General features: G+C 46.0%; 1 protein-coding gene across 1 annotated transcript in view; it reads left to right on the top strand.

Annotated features, from left to right (window-relative positions):
• The window catches only part of LOC107192473, a 143,347-nt gene that overhangs the window by 121,824 nt on the left and 3,579 nt on the right, over positions 1–17,944 (top strand). Inside the window, exons 13-23 of the mRNA XM_015581732.1 lie at positions 4,133–4,412; positions 4,700–4,857; positions 5,875–5,987; positions 11,983–12,186; positions 13,851–13,943; positions 14,375–14,611; positions 16,043–16,123; positions 16,494–16,650; positions 16,886–17,182; positions 17,306–17,701; positions 17,795–17,938. Coding sequence (XP_015437218.1) covers positions 4,133–4,412; positions 4,700–4,857; positions 5,875–5,987; positions 11,983–12,186; positions 13,851–13,943; positions 14,375–14,611; positions 16,043–16,123; positions 16,494–16,650; positions 16,886–17,182; positions 17,306–17,701; positions 17,795–17,938 — 2,160 coding nt within the window. The remainder of the gene's footprint in view (positions 1–4,132; positions 4,413–4,699; positions 4,858–5,874; positions 5,988–11,982; positions 12,187–13,850; positions 13,944–14,374; positions 14,612–16,042; positions 16,124–16,493; positions 16,651–16,885; positions 17,183–17,305; positions 17,702–17,794; positions 17,939–17,944) is intronic.

Raw genomic sequence — 17,944 nt, forward strand, 5'->3', positions numbered from 1 at the left:
GCATTCCTGACATGGCTACGGAAGAAATCAAATTTCCGTCGTGTCCTGAATTTCAAAGCTGCCAATGGGTGTACTTTGAATTACGAACTAGTAGATATTTATCACTTTAAAACGAGATACTATACAACGATTAAGATTCCTCCGTTTCTTCGATCTGTAATAGATTATTCGAAGTATTTCGCGTTTTCCATCTCGGTATCTTTGTCGCAGATTCTGCGTTCATAACTCGTCGCAAGCAGCTATGTACCTCCCTCAGGAATGGAATCCGGTCGTTCTCCAATCTCTGTGCAGGCAACTCTCTGGGTAAGGGTAACTGCGCTCGGCGGGAGAATGGAACCACGCGACGCCGAAATTCCAGTAGTTGTACGTGCGGGAGTGTCGTAAAAAGTGTAGAGACGCGCGCGCGTGTCACGCGGCATTCGAGCCCCATCGTGCAAAGAGAAGAGGTAGGGGGAAGGAGGGAGTGAAAACGTCCGAGGATGTAATTGAATCCGACGGTGGCGAGCTGTTAGCGGGCGACGAGCGGACATAATGAGCGACCGGATGTTTCGCGGACATGGGAACGGCACGGCCAACGAAATAGAACGGAACTGGCGAGCGCGCGAACGTCTGAGGGGAATTACCGCAGGAACACCGCCTCGTTTGAAAACAGACCGAGAGAGAGAGAGAGAGAGAGAGAGAGAGAGAGAGACACGCGGGAAGGGACAATTTATCGCGTGCAATTACCTCGGCCTCCGAAACCAGGCCAGCCGTCGTCGTGCGCGCGATTACGTAAAGAGAATGATTCTGCGTCGGCTGGTCTACGGGCCCAATTACACGATCCACCCCCGTTTTCCTTACACTTTTCCACATCCCTTTTGAAATTCATGCAGAGTCCAACCGATACCAGGCGGTATCATAATTGGCGGAAGGCAACTATGGCGATCACGCGAAGGAATTACTTTAAAAAACAGTTTTCCTGTATAATCGTATCTTTGAAGTATCTAGGAAAAGATTCTTACCGGCATAGATTCGCGGAAAGGACAAGAGACAATTCCCTACTGAATCTCTCCGATCAAAAGACCGACGAATCAACTGTCCCCGTGAATGGACATCGGAAATTTGCTCCGGGTCGGAAATAAAGAAAGAAATACTTCTTTTTTTGAATCGCCGTCGCGTAAGCCGCATATTTCGACGGGCAGACAAACAAAAAAAAAAAATTCCATTGTGGATCCTAGAAGCTTGTTCGAGGAGAAAGAAAAAAAAAGGGGAAGAATGTTAACCGGACAAAGGTACTCCATCGCGCGGGGACAAATCAGGAACTGTTGTTCTTCGGTCGCTTCGAAGATGCAGTTAAAAACCTCAATTTCCTCCATTCTCGCAGCAAATCGCATTAAAATCCGGCGTTCGTTTCGTCGTCACCTCGCCGGAAAAGAATTTCTCTCCTGCTCGGAAGGAAAAGAGTATCTAAAGAGCATTTGCGTTGCTGAAGCGAGATAGTCGTTTAAGCCGAGGCAATAGCCACATAAGTCAATTTCACCGCCGCGCCGTGCCATCTAGTCGGCCCCGTGACATTTCTATTTTTCGTAAACACCGTTAAAAGGAAATTGTCTGCACCGCGACGACGGGAGCAGATGCATCGAGGTGGAATGCGTTTAATACCGAAGCCAGTCGCGAGTCGCGACATCGACGGCTGTCGTTCGTTCGTTCGTTTCGCCCACCTCGCGTTGCCTTGCCTTGCCTTGCCTCGCCTCGCTTCGAACGGAATGCATGACAACGCATTACGGAAGACGAGGATTCGCTTCACGGGTAATTCTGTCTCGTTTCTTTGGATTTAATGCCATTCTTGGCCGTCTTCCCGACGCTACGACGCTACGACGCTACGATTTCTAAGAAAAAATCCGACAATAAGTTAGTCCGAGTAACGATCCAGTGTTGTTTCCCAGCGAGTTTTTATGTTGTCCGGGAGTGATTGATGCTGGAGAAAACAATTTAGACCTCTCTTGTTCGAAGTTTAAACTGGAATGGTCCGCAGCTGCTGCTGCTGCTGCTGCGATATTCCGATCGGGAAATCATTGGAATTCAAGAAAAGTTTAAGGTAACAGACGTGGACGGACAAAGATAAAGCGAAGGAGATAATGGGAAGGTAGAATTGCAAAATGTAGAATAGACGTATATGGGATATCTATCTTCTGGATATAATACCAGCCCGTACCTACGTGATTCGAGTCTGGTTTTTCAGGGTGAACATTTTGCAATGTACCGAGGTCTCTGTTACCTTCGGATACTTACAAATTCACTCGATAATTGCCTTTCCGTGGTTAGTGGATTACAAATGTAACGTAACCAAGAACAGAAAATCTATGGCTATCACTGATAACGAGGCTGCGTGCCTTCCAATTAACCGGAACAATCGAGCCAGCCTCGTCCATCCGAACACGCTTTATCGCACTCGCTGAATAGTTTGCCTGGTCGGTGAACCAAGATCCGCCGAAATAGAGATCGAGAGCGCACCCCTCGATCGGCACACCTCTCCCAGCTATCGGGACTAGTAATTGGGGCTCTCTGCGTATACGTACACACATATAGAAGCCAGGAATACGAATTCCGCGTCACGTGAGATTGTTGTGAACGGACGAAGCTCGGTGCGATCTTGCGATATTGCGATATTGCGATATTGCGATTTCGACCGTCAACCTGATTCCCTGTGCTGTTAATTATTCGATATTGTGCCCGATCAGGAATCTCGAAATTGAATTTGGGTTTGATGCGCGGTAATTCGCGGGTAATTGCAAACTCGATGTCGATCATTACGAACCGCGCGTTATGACACAGTGTATCGAGGCATCCGGAAAGTCGAATTCTTCATAAATAATGTAAAATATCTTCTTCGACTTGTTTCTTGCGTTTAGTGAATCTACTTTGTTACGTGTCCCTTTTTCGTTCAAACGAAACATCTAGTGTTTCTCTTTATTATCTTCAAATATACGCAACACGAGAAGTTAATTTTGTAATTGTACTACACTTTGTAAGACGTTTCTAACAATTGTTTCTAACAGATAATCAGGAGATACTTCTTGTACCGCCTAAAAACGTGTAAACTAACTCGTTACGAATGAATAATCAACGGTACCATGACAATGAACTCTTTTTCTATCCTAAGATCGTTATCTAATTACTTCGTTTTGTGTGGTAATTATTGTGAACACGCGACTGAATGAACTTTACGAAGCGAACAATTCTTCGAAGGTTTCATAGACGAATACACGCGTATCGTAGTGTAAACTAAAGCCGCGATCGGTGTAAAGTGTGAGCAGGAAATTCTTGCAGTGAAAGTCCGACGATTGCATCGTTTTTCTAAGAAAGAAAGATTGCCTGCTGCGGATGCAGCGTGCCATTTCAATACCACCGTAAGCACAGAGTACATTATTGTATCAGTATTCAACTATTCAATGGAGATGATACAGACAGACATTAATATTGTAGATGGACTTAACTGGTCTCAATCCTAATTACTATGGACAGTTTGTATGTATTTCTCGATTACGGGAATATAGGTATATAATTACTGGCAGATCGAGTGAATTTTCGAATGAACCACATTCATTCGAAATGCGATAATACTATATAGAATTATGTAATGGTATTCACAGAAAGAATTTATAAGAATCCCTCTGCATACATATACATATATTTCAGTGATACTTTTCAATGGATCCCCTTCAAACTACGCTGCAAGATTTCGATTGTAACCGCATCGAATGTTTATACCTGTTCCATTTTAGACGTATTGATTTTCAATATCAGCCGCAATAAAGTTCACCATTACGATAAACGCAAATGAACTGTAAATCCCAGTGAATTCAATGCCGTTTATTTCACCATACATCCACTAAAAAACCGAGACAAAAATCTAGGTTAAAAGGTTGCGGTAAACCCATTGATAAACAGCAAGAAAAAAAAATTTCCACCCGAGCAATGTCACCAACCTTTCTGTGCCTTCAATGTTTCAGCGACCCTAAACCTTTAAGCTTTTAAGCGTGTACGTTAAAAATTCAAGGGGGAATTCTCACGAGCGTATTTCACGCGATAAATTTCTAACCGGAGCGAGGCGAGACGGTTTTATCAGGTGAAATACACATTTTGTTCGCAGCTTCCGGATCAGGGTCGGTGATAGGGAGGGACCCACTTCCTCCGAGGGCGGTCAGTACGTCGCAGCTGGCACAGAAAACACAGACGCAACCGCCAGCTTCCTCGACTGCTGTGTCCACCACCCTTCCGCTGCCAAGGGGTAGCGCCTCGCACCGGCAACCCCTTCCGCTTCATCAGTCCACTCCTCAGTCGGTTAGGCAGTCGGACAACGATATAACCGTCAGCTCGCAGATTCTGCGAGTTGCCAGCAGCGGGAACATTGACACCAGTTCTCCTGCCATGTCAGTAGCACGTTGTACTAGAGGGCGATTTAAGGGTGCAGACTAATAACAACCGTATAGCGACAGTCACGCTTAACCATTTGCACTCGGAATTTCCTAATTCCCCATACACTTTGTCCCTTCAGATGGGACAATCGAGTGTAAAGGGTTAAACGACCTGTGGATTGTTTCCTCTCGTGGAGGGTAGATTATTCTAATTTCGTCTTGTGTATTCGCATCGTATGCCCGGAAGGTAGTTAGAAATGTTTTATGTATCGAGGGACAACATGTTTCTATTAAAATTACAGGCTCAACAATAACGAAGGAAAAGACCCGAGGTTAACGTCTTCGAGCAACCATTCCACTCAACGACTGATCAGCCCGGCCGGACAATTGAGGGTTGTTTCTTTGAACGATCATCGAGTGTCCAGTCCCAGCGACAGCGACATACGAATTCATAGTCCAAGTATGTATGTACGCATGATGGGCCGACACGCGCACAAAAACATTCTTCTCACCCTCGTCACGGGCACACGGAAACTTAAACGTGATCCCTGGAGCGAGTCGCGAATCCGGGGAATTAATATCCTAGATCGGGCTGCTTGTTCTCGAATGAAACTTCAATCTCTGAGCTCTCTGAAAAGGACACGAATTCAGCCGTAGAAGTTTACCCGTACCGTTGGGGTTAATTATTCAAATAACCACGGGGGCGGGCCGGGCCCGCGTCGGAGTATAAAGCGGCGCGAGGAATAATAGAAATCCCTCAAGACGGAGAGCTAACTGCGTTCGATGTCTCGTGGCCTTTCGAAGACGTTCGCGAGGGGAATTGGTAGGTTCTACGGGGAATACAGAAACACCCCATGAGCGATACCGACTTTGTACCACGTTTGTAAAAGATGAAATTGAATGAAATATAAAAATCAGGCCCGGTTAATTGTGGCGGATCAACCTATGGACCGTTATGACACTTAATTCAACAGTGTCCAACGTCTGGGGAAATTATATTTCCGAACAAATATTAGCGAGCGTATGTCCGACGCATGAATTTGAGCGGTGGTTAAGCGATATCGAGACAATATTTGCTCCATGCAAGGTTCTTATTCGGGTCAGTGCTGCGAATATTAAGTGGCGCTTTTCTGCATTTCGATCCAGTCCGTTTCCGAGGCGTATCAGTTAGAGAACCCTGTTCTCGATATGATTAAAGAGACAATCGACTCCCGTCCAAACACCATCGATACTGTCGCGGTATGCCATTTTCTTGATTTGGAAAACCGCGCGTGTGCCGCTTCTCCGGCAATCTTAATTAATATTCTCCCGTAAAACGAAGACGTCGATATCGAATCAAAGTGAAAACTCCTTTTTATGCATTCATCTCCACCTATAATTAAGTTACGCGTCAAGGGGACAAAGTTACCTTGGTGCAGCCGTCGTTGAATTTCACGGTAACGCAGCAAGTCGGCCTTGTTCGTTTTGTGTTTTCCAGTCGAGAGGAAAATGGTGAGCCCGATCGGGCGAGAAGTGGACCGCGGCGGAGGCTCGTCGGCCGCCAGGCAAAATCACCGTGCATGGGAGTGCAACGAGCTGCTGCATAAAAGGGTGAGTGAAAGACACGTAGTTGGCCGTAACGTAAACCTTCGAGTTGATTGGCATGGCGAAGCATGGACAGAGAAAGGAACTCGATGCAGCGGCTCCGGCTTCAACTGATTAGCTGCTTTTTCCTCGCACTTCCCCCACCCCCCTCCCTCTGTGTGTTTCATTATTTTTTCACGTATGTAGACAACATTAATGTAACACGCGACAAGCAAGTAAAGCAAGCACGTTCACCTGTGTACGGTTGCTCGTGCGTTCTGTTCACCGAGTGTGCGGTAGTCCGCATTATCGTCCAAGCATGTAAATTCCATTAGTCCAATTAATTAGAACGTTGCACCTGCGGCCCCGCGCGACACCGGAGCAAACGAAATTAATTGCGTTTCCGTGGTCCAAGCTCGCGCGCGACTGGAATGGAAACGCACCCGCCGCCGTCGTCCAAGACGGTCGACGCTTCTCGCGACGGGTTCACTCGTTACCGTGTGTCCAACTACAGCGTTGACTTTTCCGCGATTACGAAACCTTGTTTAGGAGATAGGGCTACGAAGGCCGCTACGGAGTTCTCGCGAACACTTTCAAATCGATTGTTCGCTTGTAACCCTAGTCTGATTGTGTGTCAAACTCCGTGATTCGTTTGACCCGATGACGGTGATACACTGTTACCGCGCGTTCGAATCAACCACACCGGAGATTCTGTCGGGTTGTTCACGGTTTAACCGCGGATTTTAGGGGGATCACAACGGAAACACAATCCCACGTAGGTGTTTATTAATATCATACTTCGTCATATTCATTACATTCCTGTTCTAGTAGAGTTTCAACAGTTTTTCATATATATTACAAGTAGGATAATGTTCGATTCATTATTTTCAATCCCAATCGTTTTCCGACTAAACGTGCTAATTTCTCTGAGAATCTTTGTATTCTGACAGTCAAAGCGAAAAATTAAAACAAAAAATCGTAGACTCGAGCAGACCTGGGCATGAAGGATGGAAGGAGGTCACAGTGTTTCGTTCTAGAAAATTCATAGAACAGGCTGGAGCACGGGGAGCGATATCCATTACGAAAGGGGACCGAAGAAACCTCTGAAAGCCATTCAAACCCACGAATACCCGCGTATCTCTCTCGCTTTCTCTCTCTTTCTCTATCGGTTCGATGCTTTTCAGTCTATGTCGGTCCGCGAAAAGCAGACGGTCGATTCAATCGTGTTCATTTGAAGTCGAGCCCTCGAGCGTTTTCATTAACGAAAAGCATGCGGTTGTTTATCGTAGAAAGTCATTAGGATAAACAGGAGAAAGAGAAGGAGGATATGGGACGAGAGGGACACGCGTGAGCGCGTCCAGGACTCGGTCAGAAATTTCATCAGTTTCAATTAATAATCCGTTAATTTCGTTTCGAGACTACAAGGGTACCTGGAAGTTTTTGCGATATTTCGTATAGTCCAGTGACGGTAAAGGAATATTGACAAAGGAGGCTTTAGATGATACGAGACAGATTTTTTAAGTTAAACAGATATCAATCCTGTTCAAGGTGTTTATATTTCGATCAGATTAATTCCACTGGAAACATAAGAAGATCTTATTATTCTACGATCATATTTATCGTAAATGGAATAATTTATTCATGAAACACAGTAGTGTAACCGGTATAAAAGTACAGAATCTTACAGTTGCACGACTCACTCTGTGAACGTATATTGATTTTTCATCCAAACTGGACAAACTACGAACTTGTTTCTCGAGTGTTTACTATAAAAGACGAGTTCCTTCAGCTCATTCCGTCAAGGAATTAACATGGCCGAAGGGATCATAACGAAGAAGCAAAGAAAGAAACAAAATGGAACTTAGATTGTAGAACTGCCTGGAAACGACAAGATGTTACATAAATGCCGAACGAAACTTTTGTAGAATAGCAAAGTACAAGTTTCCCGGTAGAACGGTATTCTACTTTGTTTCCTTGCTGAACGAACAAAGGTTATTTCGAAGTCTACCACGGAAGAAGTTAATAGAATTCTATAGGTTCCGCGACCAGAGTGACAGCTTACGTGACATGGATCTCTGTAAACGAAGGCTTTGATCGCACAAGGAGTTCGGATAGCGTGCATCGAATTTACACGATTATTGTCATTATAGGATTCCAAAGGGACGGTTCCTAGGAGAACGGAACATGTATGGTAACTGTAGGTTACTGGAACCCCTCACCAGGCTCCCGTGAAATATAATCACTGATATTACGAGCCGATCCTGCAGCACTGATCGACACCAACGATGCACGAATGGCGAAATTCGAGATTCCCTCCATCGTCGGAGTGAAGTCGATCGTTTACATTGAAACGGTACGATTGCGAGAAATTTTATCCAACAGTATGTACGAACGATTTAAATGCAATGAATACAAACTTGATGGAAGTTACTCGTTCAGTTCTCTGGATACTTTGTCCCTTTGAAAACTACGTAAGTGATTTGCATAAGATTAATCTGATAATTAATGCGACAAGAAATACATCTTTGCAGAAATCGAATAATACGCCGAAATAACGCGAGGCCTATCATTTTTCCGAGCAGTTGGACCCTACAATCACGTTCTCCTGTTCACAACCAGGAATTCCGTAATAGCCATTCGCGTTCGGCGGTACACGGTACATGTCGAACCGGACAGCAAACCGAGAGAGCCCTCTCGCGTCGTTTCTTTATCCGGAGACTGGAGGACACAGTTCGCCGAGAAAGTAACGACACAAGTGTCGTCCTCCCGCTGCCGTTACCTACAACGGTCCAAACGAAGGATCAGTGCACGAAGGCAGAAGGGGAGAGAAATCACGAACCGAGGAAGAAGAGAGGAAAGAGGATCGCGAAAGAGCTCCGATCCAAGGAGAGTCCTTAGGCTTTCCTCACAATAGAGTCTTACCCTCGAAAGTGTGTTGAAACAAGCGTTGTGCCTCTTGATTAAACAGCCTGGAAGTTTCTTTGTTCTATTCTTTGCCTCAAAGAAGCTGAAAACGGATGCTGTTTGTCTTGCGGGTCTATCGTCGTCCCCGTCGGAATCTACATATAGAGATAGAAGATCCATATTATGCATCGAAAAGATTCTATTTCGTGAGAAAAAGGAGCCGCCGTCTTCCGATATTCACCGAACAGAAACTTTTCAAGAGCTGGTTGGTGAAGTACTCGTTACGTGGAATAGGATCGCTTTCCCATAGATACCCGAAAATACGACTCTTTGAACCGTTAAAAGCCTCCGCGCGTCCCTGGAACCTTAAAACTCTCGGAGCTCTGGAAACTCTTAATCTGATAGTCCCGAAGGTTTGGAAGTCGTGAAGCTTTCCCAGTTCGGAAAGAATCGAAAATCTCGGTCGCCTTGAAACGGCTCGGGGACTGGTATTGTATATGTATACATGTACATATACATACATGTATAATACTGGATCGAGCTTTAAAACGCGCCCTGACATAGATTAAGAGTTCTGGGGTAATGGAAAGACACGAGAGTTTTCCGAAAGATAAAGATAAACAAGAAGGACTGGTAAATGATGTAAAGTGCCACTCTCTTCTCGGTAAAACTAGGGCTGCAGCTTTTTATTTATTATAGATTCCTCGTGGAAGCTTAAATCCCATCTTGATTCAAGCCAATGACACACGCAATAGTAATTCAAGGCTTACGTTGATGCGTATCGACATATCGAATCTCATAGAATTTCATCAGTCCTTGGTATACATGACGTGTTCAGTAAAGATCGCAAAATTTCCGCAGACACGATAGTGGGGAAAAAAGTATTATGGACATACGAATCAAAGAACACTAAAAATCCACAAACTCTGAGCTCCGATAGATAAGAAACGCGAAATGAACCGGGGAATATAATCGAAACCCGATAACTACTGGACAATTTCTATATACATAGATACCAATTTCTCCAAAATTACGAACAACAGGTTCGTCGTGGTCGGTAAAAGACGGTGGTTAATCGTAACATTATAGTCAGATCTCAGTTACAAAGGCTGCTTTAAGCAAGGAACATAGGCTGGTGTGGTCGGGGTGAAGCCAGCCAGATCCCAGGCAAAACATACAAAACGATGGCTCGACAAGCCGAGCAAGGAACCACGGTGCATGCCGGGTACTGCAAGAGTTGGTGAACAGGCTTTGCCGATCGGGCCGGGCATCACGCCAGTCTACCAAAGTCTTCCTTCCACCTTCGCGACGCTTGGTGCTCTCCATTGTGTTCGCTTCGTGCTCCGGATACGCGTATCAGTATGAGACACTCCCGTCTATTCTCTCGGCCCTGACGATCATCGATCCGAAGCTGACAAGATTTCGTTCTTCGTCGATGAAACCCGCGGCTGGGACCTTTTGAAAGCAGGTACGAGGATTGCCGGCAGCATTATTCCGTGTCTGCCAAAGCGCCAGTGCCTGTTGTACTGCTCGATGGATCGATGAGGACGCGGTAGGTCCTGTGTATTGTTGCTTTTTCGCATTTTCCTGCAGTTTCTCGTGTGCCAGAGTCGCCGCTGTGTCTGACAAGCTAAGCGCAGGGCCGTTGGTTCGCTCGTGATTAGCGAGGAAAAGTTTCTTTCTTAGAATAAAAGGATCAAAAGGTCGTCGTTGTATCTCTTTGTAACTTTAACTCTCTAGACAGTTAAGTTGTGCGGTATCTCGACCTATTTTACCTGTTCGAGGGAATAATTTTTGTGTTTCTTTAGACCGTAAAAGATTCGAGTTTGTCGTAAATTAGTTAGACACGCAAAGTATTCTAGAGTCGTACCTTTAATAGAATTAATACTGATCATCGATTAGTGGATTGACATGTTATCCGGCTGATAACGGCGAATATGTAGTATACGACTGCAATTTTAAGACGAATGTGCCATATGACAATGTCCGCCTCGAAAACTCTAGTCACACTGGTATCAGCGTTGTATCTGTAGTCTCGTAAATATTCATGTAGCGACTTTATGCATACGACTGTCACGTTTTAGAAAGCAGCTTTTTATACATTGGTAGAGGATACGTTCGTTCTTTTTTTTTTTTACTGCGATCGGTACACTCGCGTATCGACGCGAAATTTTCGTCGCGTCGAAGCCTTAGGTTTGCTCGTACTGTTATTTTTTGTTTGCGTAACGTTTGCGCAGCATTTGTGTTACGTATCGTGTATTATTTACAAAACATTGATTCACGCATCGGTGAAACAAGCCCGTTCCGTGCCATTCTCCGTGTCCTTTTCATCTTCTCCATGCCAAGTCAAATTGAATTGCTTCCTATCACACTATCATCGACGTACAATTTCGACCTATGCGTGGTGAAATAATTCGGTGTTCATTACACGCGTTGCACATATCGATACTCACGGTCACGAAGAAACATCCGTTTTCGTTCAAGCGCGTATGTCCTTTCATTTACATACTTTTCCAAAAAACCGTCACGCGAGCTTGCTGTTCGACGCGAAATCACGACTACATTTCACGCGCTCGTAGTTTCCATCGCACGAATCAAGCTTCGCAGAAAAAATTCCGTCAGTACCGATCCTTTTCACGTATTCGTGACTATCGCTCAAAGGAATTTCACAATAGAAACTATTCGAAGCGTAAGCCGTGTTCTGTTGAAAATTGTCAATTTCAGTGAAAGCCCGGGAACTCTTAATACATCAATGATTCCGTTTCATTGTCGCAGAATTAAAGAATATTTCGAAAAGAACACGACCTATACGGACAAGCGTCGAATGTCAATGACAGCTTCGCTGTCTAACTTCCGCCGTTAAAATTTTTATTCGTAAATCTAACATAGCGTACGTAGCGAAACATAGTATTTTCACAGAGTCCGATCGATTTCTCGTCGTTGTCCGAAAAAGAAAAGGAGCGGCGCAGTAACCGTGCGTTCACACCGAATTGTTCGCCAACGAAACGTCTCAGCGAATCGCGGGGGGGGGGGGGATCGTGACCAGGCTATTTAATCGGGCGGGCGTTCGCGTGCACGCGTGTCAATAGCTAACGAAAGATTGCATGCCTCTCGACAGAGCAACGTCCTCCTCATCGGCTCACAGCGAGCGGATGGCTACAAGCTGCCGCAACCAGGGACGCAAGGGCTGGTCCGCGTGTCCGCAGGCGAACTCCTCGGCAGGACCCACGAGGAACTGGTACTCCTGCTGATCCAACTGCGACGGCAAAACGCCACCATCTACAAAGCGATGGAGACCTGCCACATGGAGATCGAGGCTCAGGTCCGGAGACATTTTACAGGAAACAATTTCGACTGGGACAACTGTCCTCGAGGATGGACCCTTGCGCGAACTCTCTGCCGGTGTCCGCTTCGTCCTCTCGCGATCGATCGCAACGAGCATCTTTTATAGGCCAGAGAAAATATTTGATTGTTTCACGAGTAATGTCGTTCGTACGTACCTATAATTGGACACTTGGCACCTGACTCAAAGGGATGTCGGTATTCACAATTTTAGTATAAATCTAGTGAGTTCAAGTCCGAACGATATCGCTCACGAAATCATCGAATACTTTTAGAAGGGAATCAGTTGATCCGGTCGAAGGAATACCAGTGGACGATTACCGTCAATTTTTCTAACGAAACTCCGTAGATTAACGGAGTCGGATGTGTTCACGAGGACGTTGACGGATGGTGCCCGGGAACGTTTGAACGATACCGTGGTTGCGAAGAACTGGTCCGAAGGACACGTTCCGAATGAACGTTATTAGAACCGTAACTTTCCTCGGGAGAAGAATTCTTGCCTCGCTTTGTTCTCGTCTCGACGTTGAAGCTTTTAGTGTGCCTTTAATATACATATACAAGTAGTCGATGTCTGCGTGGTCGAAGGCTGAGCGAATTGAAATTCTGCTGCTACTCGTCGGTGAATCCTCGGTGTTGCTTCCAGAAAAAAGAATTCTCGCAAAGATATTTCTGCTCGCTCGAGAGGTTTTGTTTTCCGCAGTTTTTATTCGCCAGCCTTTGAACGCTCCACAAACAAGGTACATCGGTTATGCGTTCGGCTAATCATTCATAGAGCGACATCGCATAGTAACGTCCCACATTTTATCGTACGATTTCTTATGTTATTATTTTTCGAGCACGATTGAAAGGTTAAGAGGAAATTTAAGTCGCGCAGGATGGGTCGCGCAAAGTGTTTCAGCCATTTTCTCCAACCACCCTACCCCTCTGTGGTGAAACCAGCCGTTCACTTTGCGCGGAGAATGCAGCCCACAGTGTGTTATCCGCTAGGAGACGCGTCGCGTTTCCACGTGTACCCCGAAGACTGACTTTGCCGTTCTCGTTTGCGATATGCGCGCTTGTCCTGTCCCAGAGGGAATATTAAAAGTTTCAACGCGGTTGGTCTCTGCGTGTGTGTTCGTTTTTTTTTTTTGTCGCCATACCTCCCCTCGTTAGCTGAGTTGCTCGAACATACGCGAAATATACTATATTCGGACGGGAATCGTGCTAAAAGAGAAACGAGGATTTCAATTTCCCTCAAACATTTAACTTCGACGCGCTGATCAATTACCATCGTCGATATTCCTCCCTGTGCATTCGATCGAATGGAAGTCAACCTGTGATTATGTGTACGATCGTCGATGTCTTCCGATTGCTTGTTCGAATAACCGTAATTCGTGTGACGTTTTGTGGCGAATGCCGATTCACATGATCACATTTGCACCTTGAACATTGCACCTATGTGTTCCTCCAGTTTGTTTTAACGTTACCACCAGAGTTCCGTCGATCGCACGTATATAGCTGGAAATCTGTTGCCTTTTTTCTCGCGGTGTCGTTTCGCGTGCGTTGAATTTTCATTGAACGTTGCAACGTGACTAGGTGCAACGGATCAAGGGGACGATGCAACGGTGTCGCGTTTAAAGCGTCTATCCTTTTTGTGACCCGCAGGCCAGATTGGCAGAGCTCGATACTCCGCGACGATTGGAGAATCTTCAGAAGCTGGAGGAACTGAAGAAACACCTGATGGATCTTGAGAAGCAGGTGAGAGACCGCTTTTCTCGGGATTTTCAACGATCGCCGGGTGAAAGCTCGCGATCATTACGCAACGTTAAAGTCAATTTCATGCGATCTATCTATCGCGGCGATACTTGCGCAAACGAAAGCCAGTCGTCCTGCCCATTTTATACGCGCTGCAAAATATCTTGGTCCACGTCCGGCTATACGAAAGACGACGCGAAAGATCAACACGGTCCAAGTTATAAGATAAATTTCCAGCGAGTGGAAATTCGTCTCGGCGAAGCGCGCGCGTTCAGTTCCCTAGGATTTAATTATTCCGTCGAACTTTCCCGTCTGTGGACTTTTTCAAGCCGTGGCCCGGTTAATTAAGAAACTTCGAAATAAGCCGTCGCCGTCGCCGTCGCCGCCATGGCCGCTTCGAAATCTCAAAGCAACTTGTCTGCTTGCGTTTCAAGTACGAGAAGGGCAAACCACTGGTGAACCTGGTCGACAATATGGTGAAGTTGGGCTCCCTGTACAATCGCAACACTGCCAATGGGACCAACAGTGTCTCGGGTTCGCGACACGACCTGGCGCACGACAACTCGAGGGATCATCGATTAGAATTCAACCAGAAGGTGCAGGAACAACGGCTTCTGGCCGAGGAACGACGGGATTGGGATAGACTGAGTCCTGATCACGGTCAATTACAGGTACTTATTTTTTATTTACTTCATTCTACTTTATTCGCTGATGGACAAAAATTCTGGATCCTCTGGACAATAAACTCCTCTAGTTACAACTCGCGATACGACGGTGTCTTTTCACGTTTTTCCTGCAAACGGGAGGTCGTCCGCGACCAAGACATCTCGAGACGGTGTCTCGAGTAAAGAATGACCACGAGAAGTCAAGGAAAAACTGACGCTAGTCCACGCCAGGCGAGTTGGAAACATTTATGGTCTTTCAGGAATTTTCCCGTGTGTCCGTTCTGTCGCAAGAGACACGGACACTGGAACGTTCGATACGACCAACTGTCCTCGGTTTCCGTTGCTTCGTGCACGGTAACAAATTCGAGATAAAAGCGAGCTCACCACGGGAAAACTCGTCGGTCCGGGGGGAATAGCGGGAGAAAGGAGACGGTTCGTTACGGTATACCGTAGGAAAAAGCTTCTACAGAGACGGCGGGTTGATCTCGTTAAAAATATATCAGAAATTATTCTCCCCTTTCGACTCCCGTGTCCCCCGTGTAATAAATTACTATTGCTGTCTAGTGGGACGAGTGAGTCGCGTTTCGCACGAATTACATTACGGGAAGACACAGTCGCAATAAATACGAATTACACGTCACGGAATCCGCCGTAACGGTGCATAATACCACGTCAAAATCCGAGAGTATAAAGGATTCGAATAACGCCGCGACATTGTCGTCGAAAGAATGCGGGGAATATTGCGAACGTAACGTCTGAAACGGTTAAATCCATTGTACGACGAGGGGACGCGTAAAGCCGCGCGTTCCACACGTGTACGACGGCGCTTCGGACGCCTCTTTGGACACGGTGAGTAAGTAGCAACTTTCAGGAGCAACGTAATTCGGATAGAGAATGAATAAAAACGGATATTGCAGACCCCGTTTCCTATAGTAATAATAATAATAACTTCCTGCAAAGAACCGATACAGAGTGTGTTCTCAAGAGAAAGGGGACGCTTGAACCGTCTTTATTAAATTTAAAGATCCAAAGAACGCATAGGGCGCGGTTTAATCGGGACGACAGTTTTATCGTCAGAGCTTGTAAATCACGCGCGAATCAGAGCAATAACGGCGCGTTCTTCGAAACAAAGCTGTGTTTTATTGGTCATAACAAGTTTACGGTTTCCCCGATATTTCGAGCGAACGCGTTAACTCGCGAACAAAACAAGGAAGAAGACACGTCGAAAACCGCGAGGCGGCCGATGAAACTCTATACATATTTAAAAAGTACACGTCGACAGCACGCGTGTCGGTATGCGGGGGATTTCTTTTTTTTTTTTTCGGGGCACGATTATAACACCCAGTCGCTCGATTCTACCGGCATATTGCTACCTATTCCGGTTGAAACGCGATTCCAGAGCTCAAGGTTAACTCTCGTTGCTTCTCTGTGTCGTAGGCCAAGGTACAGCAGCTTTACAAGCTGGACCGGCTGTTACAGGAGGAATCCGGAACGCTACACAGTCTTCAACAGGACAAGGCAAGTTCACGTCTACTCTTGTTACTTATCTGTTCTTTGAAAAATTAGTTTATCCCTTTGCAAACGCTCTCGATAAAGTGTCTCTGAGTTTGCGATGTGTTACTTGGATACGGTGAAACATGATTTTATTGCGCAACGTTATGTCGCAACAGAGTGTAACTAAGACGCTTTTGTGTCGATCTGCTGGACAGTAGAGTCGATCGAGTATTATATATTTAAGAAAAATATTGAACTCGATATAAACGTGGATAGATGAGACTCTGATTCATTCCCGATCGTGTTGTGGCCGTAGAACGCGTTAAATCTCGTAAGCTTGATAAATCGATACGCGAACCGTTTCGTTCAGCTAAATATTCGGAATGTCGTACAGGAGATCCTAGAAAAGGCTCTTGGCGGTCTGCGGCACAAGCTTCAGGGCAGCAGAAGCAACTTGGCGGAAGCCGAGAGATACCGGAAGCAGCAGCTTATGTTGGAGAGGGAGCTGAGCAGAGTGAGGGTGTTGCTCGCGCACAATTCAAAGGTACGAAGTGCAAATCAGCTAGATGCCGCGTGTCCTTCTCCTGGCTCGTTGGAAGCCGATTAAGATGAATAGAAACCGATTGACGAAAAACCTCAAATTCGAAGAACAGACGTCGGCTGATAGCAGCAAATAGTCCCAACGCGTTTTCATATATATTTTCAATAGTTCCCTCGAATTCACTTGCATGAATGATTGAAGTTGCAAATTCGTTCTGTTGCTCGAGCCACGTTGTCGGGTACGAGGGAATCATCCTTATGTTTCTGACTTTCAGAAACTGGAAGAAACGGTTGCCGAGAATGCAAGATTGGAACAGGACCTGGTGGTGCTCAGACAAAAGCTTCAGGCGTCGAGAAGATACGCCGGGAATATCACCAGGGACACCTCAACGACGACCGGTCCCCTCGAAGCGGAATTACGGAGGGTTCAGCAGCTCGTCGGCGATCTACAGAGACAGCGAAAGGAATTGAGCGTTCAAGTTAGACAATTGACAGAGAAATCTCATAGTCTGGTGCAGCAGATTCGACCGCAAGCCCCTTCCGGTGAGTTCATTGTCTTATAATCTTTTTGCTTTGGGTAAAATTTCTACGAAAAAGCTCTCCGTTGAATGAAATATCCGGCCGCTGGTGATTCGAACGATAAATTGTTTCTGTACGATCGCACAGCTCCTCAAGTGCACCAGTCGAAGAAGAGGGCGCAAAACTCTTGGCTGGAGACCGATCTGGACTCTGGAGTCACTTTGGATCACGGTCTGGACTCACCCTCGAGTCCAGCCCTATCCTCGTCACCGCGTGGCAAGCAGAACGGTGCACCGCATCCTCAATTCGTATCGCCGTCACAGATCAAGGAATCTTCGCCCACGAATCGCCAACAGAATCATCAACAGTCGTTCCCTCAGTCGCCGCAACATCATATTTCAGCACTTTCCCCTCAATTGCGGGAACAGATTCAGCAGCATCAGCTGAAGCAACAGCTCTTGAAAGATCAGATGCAGGGTAAGGGGAGCCTGAAGCAAGCGAACGTTGCGCCGTTGTACGTCAACACGGATACCAGAATACAAAGTAAATTATTCAATTGGTCGTTTTTAAAAATGCTGCGTCACGCTGTCTGTCAATTTTCCTAATTCATATTTACACGTGTTATTCTCGACACAGACGGCAACAAGCACGAGGAAAACATGATTAATGGCACATCGATCCCCGCGCCAGAGTACGTCCCTCCTCCTCCGCCGCCACCCCTAAACGAGGAAACGTTAGCAAATGATAATTACAGGCTGAACGAGGACAACAAGTTTGCCGGTGAGT

Source organism: Dufourea novaeangliae, unplaced genomic scaffold, assembly GCF_001272555.1.
Source record: "Dufourea novaeangliae isolate 0120121106 unplaced genomic scaffold, ASM127255v1 scaffold343, whole genome shotgun sequence".
In the NCBI taxonomy this organism is placed as follows: Eukaryota; Metazoa; Arthropoda; class Insecta; order Hymenoptera; family Halictidae; genus Dufourea; species Dufourea novaeangliae.